General features: G+C 58.8%; 1 protein-coding gene across 1 annotated transcript in view; it reads left to right on the plus strand.

The window, feature by feature from the left end:
* Positions 1–612: 612 nt before the first annotated feature.
* Gpr153 (G protein-coupled receptor 153) overlaps positions 613–7,886 on the plus strand; it is a 9,615-nt gene continuing 2,341 nt past the window's right edge. The window contains exons 1-6 of the mRNA XM_010627901.2: positions 613–803; positions 976–3,709; positions 4,226–4,655; positions 6,106–6,298; positions 6,902–7,086; positions 7,869–7,884. Coding sequence (XP_010626203.1) covers positions 3,354–3,709; positions 4,226–4,655; positions 6,106–6,298; positions 6,902–7,086; positions 7,869–7,884 — 1,180 coding nt within the window. The 5' untranslated portion in view covers positions 613–803; positions 976–3,353. The remainder of the gene's footprint in view (positions 804–975; positions 3,710–4,225; positions 4,656–6,105; positions 6,299–6,901; positions 7,087–7,868; positions 7,885–7,886) is intronic.

Consider the following 7,886-nt stretch of genomic DNA (forward strand, 5'->3'; position numbering starts at 1 on the left):
GACTAGCGGTCCGGTCCGGCCGGGGATAACTGGGGCGCTGAGGGATGGACATCACCCTCACTGCCCAACTTGGGGACCTTTGGGGCAACTTCCCCGGTGCCAGCGCCTCCCTCGGTTCCCCGACTGGAGCTGCAGCGCCGACCCGAGGGATCGTAGGGGTAGGGGAGAGCGACAGTCGGAGTTCTGAGCGCGGCCCTGCCCAGCGCAACCCTGCGGGTGCACAGGACGCAGCCCCACCAGTATTCGGCCAACCGGGCGCGCCCTCGGGTTGGGCGAAACGCTTGAGTTCCATGCCTGGTATGAAAAACAAAGAAACAAACAAACACACACACATACAGAGAACAGGAACTGTGCTATGTGCAGAGTAGTCCAGTTTCACTTCAAGAGCTTTTCACGGTCAGCTAAGCTGATTCACGACTTACACACTGGCCACTGCATGCTTAAACAGCAGTCTGGACAATGCCAGGGTTTATAGCTTGGAACTGGCTATAGCTGAATGAGAATATTCAGCACCAAACAGGGACTTTGTGAAGAGCGGGTTTAGAAGATGAAGATGAAAAGCAAGATGGAGGAGCAGCAAGGCAGAGCTCGGTCTGAGAGAGGGGATGAGGGGGGTCCTGGGTGTTCCCGGAGAGTCACACCTGCTGTGGACCCTTCCTTGGGCCGGGCGTGCTGCTTGTTCCTGACCGGGACATGGGGCCCTGGTCCTGGAAATGCTTCCCAGATGCTGGAGCTCCATGGAAGGGAACTGACCCAACAGGCTCCCAGTGTCTGCTGGTCTTCAAGAATCAGGACCGCTGCAGGTGTGTGGTGGGTGCCCACATGCTACCAGCCTGGAGGCAGAGGGACACGCGGTTCCCATGGCCCGTCCCTGTCTTGTTGCCCCTAGGGACCTGGTATCACCCCTATCGCAGACCACACTGTGGGGGACCTGGGCCCTGACCTGGCCCTAACTCTTTCTTGCCATGTCCCTAGACAGCAGGATCTGCCCTGCAGGAAGGAGGCTCAGAAAGATCTCACTTCTAGGAAGTGTTCTCCAGCACTCTAGTTGGAGTGGCCGGAAGATGGGTGTCAGGCTGGCAGGGTCTGGATCCTGGCTGAGGCACATCTGACTGCGTGAGCAAATGGTCTTACCTCTGGATTACCATGGTCTTACCTCTGGATTGCCTGTAGTGGGGGTGTGGGGGTCAGGCATGGTGCTGCCCATGTGTAATCCCAGACTTAGGAGGCTGAGGCAGGGAAATTGCTTCGAGCTCAAGGCTAGCCTTGCACCCTGTCTCAAAAAAAAGAAAACAAAAACAATTAAATAAAACAGGCATGGCAGGAGAATACACACAATGTGTTGCGAGAGACAAGAATGAGGAGTGGGCCTGTTCACAAGAATGTGGTTCCTCCATCTCCCTGCCCTGCATCAGGGCTGCCTTGGGCCAGACCAGGGGAGGAACTGGCATTGGGCATTGTTGTGCTGGGGCAGCCCGTGGTGCCTTCCTGCCATCCTGCACCACTATGGACACAGGACCAGGTGGGCTGGCCTGGGCCAAGTCTTGGAGGTAGGCGGAACTGGCTTGGGCATCCGAGGGAAGGCCTCCCATGCTGATACGGCCAGGACAAGTAGCAGTGATGCCTGTCACCAGGTGTATGCTGGTCTGGTTTCACCTTGGAGTGACCAGGGTCTGCAGCCTCTGCCCACCATCAACCCTTGCAGGCTGCCAGGTACACAAAAGGCTGGCACAGCCCTGTGGCACCTCTCCTTGAGAGGCCATGATGTCCTGGGTCCCAGTCTGGGTGAATGTGTGTCCACCTGAGGCCTGAGCTCCCTCACCTCCCAAGTTTAGGGTCTCGGCCCTTGGCAAGCATTTACCAATCACCTACTGTGTCCAGACCGAATCCTTCTCTGGGTTGGGGCACAAAGTGAGGGTCCTGGAGTGTCCCAGGGAAGTGGGCAAGCCAAAAGAATGCCAGACAAGATGAGCAGGGGCTGCCTCCCACCTGGCTGCAGAGCATCCCCATCCCTGCCCAAGGGTGGGGGGCCAAGGCCAGAGCGGCTTTTCCATTCTCAGCTCTCATCCTGGGGGACCCTAAGACTGTACCTTGTGTGGGTGTCTGTGAGTGGGAGGCCCAGAGAGGGAACCAGTGAAATGAAACAGGACAAGAAGGGCAGAGTACCTGTCATCAGAGCAGCAAGGCCTCCCCTGGCCTTGTCCCCGTGCCACCCGCTAAGCTCAGGTCCGGCCAGGGGCTGCCAGGCTGGGAGAGGAAGGAGGGAAGGAGGGGCCTGCCACCCAGCCCTCCACAGGATGGGGCACCTTCCCCAGCATGTGCCCTACCAGTGGTCTGTGTCCTCAGCTCACATGGGAAGGCACTGGCAGCCCCCGTGGGGGTCAAGCTCTGGGCTCCAGGCTGTGTCCTGGCTCATGCTGCCCAGGCCACCCATGGCATGATTCTGACTTTAGAAACTTGGGGTCTGTCCACCTAGCTCCCTTCTGACAAGTGTGACGGTCACCTTACAGAGAAGGACACAGGAACCTTCTGCAAGCCACATACACAAGCAGTACTGGAGCTTTAGCCCCAGCCTATATCTGTGCCAGGCCCATGCAGGGGAAGGCCAGCTGGGGTCTGACAGGACAAAAAGCAAGCTGCACCCTCCCAGGTGGTGGAGCATGAGTGGAAAATCTGGAAAGGGAAAGGGAGGTGTGGGAATTTCATCCTCCCCTAAATGAGGTGACAAAACTGAAGGCAAAAATCCCTGTGGTGTCCCGTGGAGAGGCCTGGCGTGCACTTCTCAAGGATTTTGTAATATCTGATGGTGAACGGCTTTGTTGTGGAGCAGGGCCAGGGCACATGTGAGGCAGAAGTATTCCTTTGGCTGGGCCCACCTTGCAGTCCATTGGTTTGGGAGACGGAGGCAGGAGGATCACAAGTTCAAGCCCAGCCTGAGCAACTCAGTGAGACGCTGTTTCGAAGTAAAAAATAAAAAGGGCTAGAGATGGAGCTCAGGGATAGAGTGGCCCGAGGTTTAATCCTCACTGCAGGGAGGAAAAAGCACAACAGTATCTCTCTGGGCCTGGCCCTGCCCAGCCTGGGTCAGGAGCGGGCACCCTGAGTAGATTACCTGAGCACTGAGGTCATGCTCAGGGGCCCCAGAGGAAGCCATCCACAGCAGGACCAGGCAGGCAGTGGCCCAGAGTTCTGGTGCTAGATTTGGAGGGGACTCACTGAAGTGCTCCTGCCCTCCTCCTCAGCTGCCTGGGGTCCCTGGTGTCCCTGAGCCGCCAACTCCAAAGGCTGCTGCTCCGTGACGAGGCGTGGCCCTGGGAGGATGCCTTGGCCACCTGCCCACACCCTTCTGCACCATGGGTGATGAACGGCGGCTGCCTGGCAGTGCTGTGGGCTGGCTGGCATGCGGAGGTCTCTCTCTGCTGGCCAACGCCTGGGGCATACTCAGTGTGGGTGCCAAGCAGAAGAAGTGGAAGCCTCTGGAGTTCCTGTTGTGCACGCTCGCAGCCACCCACATGCTCAACGTGGCGGTGCCCATTGCCACCTACGCCGTGGTGCAGCTGTGGCGGCAGCGTCCCGACTACGAGTGGAATGAGGGCCTCTGCAAGGTCTTCGTGTCCACCTTCTACACCCTCACCCTGGCCACCTGCTTCTCCGTCACCTCCCTCTCCTACCACCGCATGTGGATGGTCCGCTGGCCCGTCAACTACCGGTGAGTGCGCATGGGCGGCATGACCGGAAGTCCTACCTGGTGCGCCTGTGTGCACACCTGAGGGCCCATGTGGCTATGCTGTGCCTGTGCTGTGTAGGGGTGGGCAGGGAGGCTCAGGAGGGGTGGTGCCAGGCTGCTGCACAGAGCAGTGCGAATACACACGCGTGTCCAGGGCAGAAGTGCCCGTATCAGGTATGGTGGGGCACACCTGTAATCCCAGCACTCGGGGAGACTGGGGCAGGAGGGTTACTGTGAGTCTGAGAACAGCCTGCACTGCATAGTCAGTTCAGGGCCATCCTGAACCACAATGTGAGACCCTGCCTCAGCCACCCCTCTGTGAAGGGTGCCTGGTGGAAGGGCCACGAGACAGTGCATTGACGTCTCTTCTCTGCCCCACTGGTCTTGCCAGGACTGTGGTGTGGGGGTGAGCAGGCAGGATCCTCTGCAGCTGTGCAGAGGCCTAGGCAGACAGTGTAGGTGACCCAGGTTCCTCTGTCTCACCCTGCCCCGTGCCAGGCTGAGCAATGCCAAGAAGCAGGCGGTGCACACAGTCATGGGCGTCTGGATGGTGTCCTTCATCCTGTCGGCCCTGCCTGCAGTCGGCTGGCACGACACCAGCGAGCGCTTCTACACCCACGGCTGCCGCTTCATTGTGGCTGAGATCGGTCTGGGCTTCGGTGTCTGCTTCTTGCTGCTGGTGGGCGGCAGCCTGGCCATGGGCGCGGTGTGCACAGCCATCGCCCTCTTCCAGACGCTGGCTGTGCAGGTGGGGCGCCGGGCTGACCCGCGCACCTTCACTGTGCCCACCATCGTCGTGGAGGACACACAGGGCAAGCGCCGCTCCTCCATCGATGGCTCAGAGTCAGCGAAGACCTCTCTGCAGGTCACAGGCCTGGTGGCCACCATCGTGGTCATCTATGACTGCTTCATGGGCTTCCCTGTGCTGGTGCGTGAGGGGTCCAGTGCAGACCTGGGGGAGGGCCCTGGGGCACCTGGGGGCTGGGCATTTAGTGGGTCAGCACCTCAGATCCTGTCCCTGGAGATGCACAGCATCACCCCTCACTGCAGCGGAAATTCTACACCACTGGAGAGTGAGGATCAGGGAGGTCTGTGACCTCCCTAAAGCAGGGCCACCCACGTAGTCACCTGCTTGTCACTGAGACACAGTACCCAACACCTGTATCTTAAGGAAGGAGGAGTTTATTTAGCTCAGTTGTGGAGGTTTCAGTCCATACTCTGGTGGCTCCAAGGCAGGGCTGCACAGCAGAGGGGTGTGGTGGAGCAAAAGCTGCTGGTAGCATGGCTGAGACAGGAAGCAAGTGAGGGGAACAGCTGAGAAGGAAGCCGGACCCTCGCAGGCCATACCCACCATGACTTCTCCTACCAGCCAGCCAGCCACCTTCAGAGAACCCTGCCTAGATGCGCGTGAGGCTTTGGGGACCTCTAGATAGAAGCCAGAGCAGCAGGTATGGTGGGAGTCGGGCCCACACCCAACCGTCTTTCTGCTGTCTGCTGAGGCACTTCCTTCACCCAGGCCCTTTGATGCCGGAGTGTGGGAGACAGGGCCATGTGTCCCAGGAAGTACAGGTGGCCGGGAGGGTGCTGCACAGGGACAGGGGATGTCCTCTGGGAGGAGTTTCTTAGTCTTAAGAGCTGGGGACATCAAGGTCCAGTGGGACTGGCCAGGGTCCTCCATGTATCAGGCACGGCTGGCCCCAGAATGAAGTCTGGACTCAGTGTCAAACCGTGGCCAGGCCCAACTCCAGAGCATTTGTCCAAGCAGTAGGGAAGATTGGGGAGGGGACTGCCAGGGTGGCAGCTTCACAGCTGGGGCACCTTGGACCCCCAACTACAGGGTCCTCTCATGTACAGCTGGGCCTGTCATCCCGTCCTGTTGTGGACAGAAAGAGTTGGTGCTACCCCACCTTCTCTCCTGAGCAGGAAATGTGGTGCCCTGGCCGAGCCTGCCATGTCTCTGGCCTGTTATACACAGTACCTGGAATCTTCACTTCACCCATAGGCTGCCAGGCTAGACCCTCCGAGGAGGGCAGGGGTGAAGCCCCTGGCCAAGGAAGAGCTGGTTGTTGACCTGTGTGGGCCTGATTCCAGGTTCTGCATGCCTGTCTTCCCCCCACTTCTCTCCAGGGGGAATCACAAGGGCAACAGGGTGGGAAGCGGACAGGGAAGAACTCTGCACACATGGGCACAGCTGGGCAGCGCTCGATAGAGAGGGACTCATCTCTGCATACCAGCCTGCCAAGGGCCTAGCGCTCTGTCCTTGGCTGCCGCCTGCTCTGCCTGGTGGGTTGAGGACATGCTATGCAGGCAGGCATCTGAGGCCAGGAGGGATGCAGGTGGGAGAGTCCTGCCAGTCAGGCTGTGCTCTGTGCCCACAGGTGGTGAGCTTCAGCAGCCTGCGGGCTGATGCCTCTGCACCCTGGATGGTGCTGTGTGTGCTCTGGTGCTCTGTGACCCAGGCCCTACTGCTGCCTGTGCTCCTCTGGGCCTGTGACCGCTACCGGGCCGACCTCAAGGCTGTCTGGGAGAAATGCATGGCCCTCATGGCCAATGATGAGGACTTGGAAGAGGGTGAGGATGGCCTGAGGCTGGCCCCTGGGGATAGTGGCATCTGGATGAGGTCAGGGACCCCCCCCATGGTAGTTGGGTGACCCCATTCTTGATGGACAGACACTCCCCATATCTTTTCAATGCTAGGTGTCCTATGGGCATCCTCTTACCCTGCCTGGCTGCCCTAGAGTCCAGCTGATCCAGTGTCTGTTAACAGAGTGGCTGTGGGCATCAGACTGATGGGGTAGTCTCACCTTGACTCCTGACCTTGGAAGGCCGCTGGGCAAAGTCTGCTATGTGCCAGCCACTGTGAGCCCCTGGCCGTACATTCAGTCCCATGAAGCTTGTGAGGTAGCCTCAGGTCCACACCATATCCTAGCTGCAGAAAGTACCTTCCAGACTTGGCAGCATGGTGGCACATGCCTGTAATCCCAGCCCTCAGGAGGCTGAGACAGGGCTACATAGAGTTCAAGGCCAGCCTGTCTACATAGCAACACCCAGACCCAGGTCACCCTTTTCAGCTAACCAGCCTTTGTCCTTATGTGTATCTGTGGTGAGTCCCCAGGATTCCTTCCCAGCTGCCCCTAAGTTCCCATGGCCCCACACCTCTGTCCCACCCTACAGAGGCTAGCCTGGAGGGCAGCATCCCCCCAGACCTGGTGCTGGAGCACTCGTTGGACTACAGCTATGGAGGTGACTTTATGGCCCTGGACAAGATGACCAAATATGAACTCTCTGCCCTGGAGGGGGGCCTGCCCCATCTCTACCCATTACGGCCCCTGCAGGAGGACAAGATGCAGTACTTGCAGGTAGGGATGGGGCAGGTGTGGCCATGCATGGGGTTGGTGGCCCCCTGGCAGTTTTGGGGGATGGCTGCCATCCTCTGGGTTGCTGGATGTCACAGGTGGGCTGGGCAAGGTGGGTCACCAAACCTCTACCTCATGTTTCTTGGGCCCTTGGTGTCCACCCACTGTCTGTAGTTTTCTTCTGCCTTTATAGGCCAAGAAACTTTCTTCCCAAAACCCACCCGTTTCAAACAACAGAGCATCCAAAACAGTGTTTAGACAGCTTTTCCATCCTTAACACCCACAATTTAAAGGAAAAGAGGTTTGATCTGGCTCACAGTTTCAAAGGTTCAGTCCATGGTCTGCCAGCTCCAAGGCAGGAGCATCATGGTAGACCAGAGGTATTCAGTTTGTGGTGCCCAGGAAGCAGGCCAGAGGAAGTGTCCAGAAGAAGGGGCTGTGGACCAGATATGGTGGCCACGGTCATGCCTGCATATAGCACACCCAGAAGTGTGCTTTACTGATCCACGCCCATTTGTCTTTATTTTTCATTTTCTTTTTTGGTACTGGGGATCGAACTCGGGTCCTTCTGCTTGCGAGGCAGGCGGTGGAACCACTGAGCTCTGTCCCCAGCACCACCGCCGCCATCCATTTCTTAAATTGACCCCGGCAAGGTTAACCCTGATGTTGGTTGTCACCTACCCCACGTCTCACAGCTCCGAGCAGGCTGTGCTGGCCTCCGACCCGCAGACCGGCCTGGCCTCGCTGCAGCACAGCCCCGGCTAAAGCCCGCCACGTCCTCGCAGGTCCCGCCCACGCGGCGC

The sequence above is a fragment of the Fukomys damarensis genome, unplaced genomic scaffold (assembly GCF_012274545.1).
Source record: "Fukomys damarensis isolate Sample0158 unplaced genomic scaffold, DMR_v1.0_HiC HiC_scaffold_23, whole genome shotgun sequence".
Taxonomy (NCBI): Eukaryota; Metazoa; Chordata; class Mammalia; order Rodentia; family Bathyergidae; genus Fukomys; species Fukomys damarensis.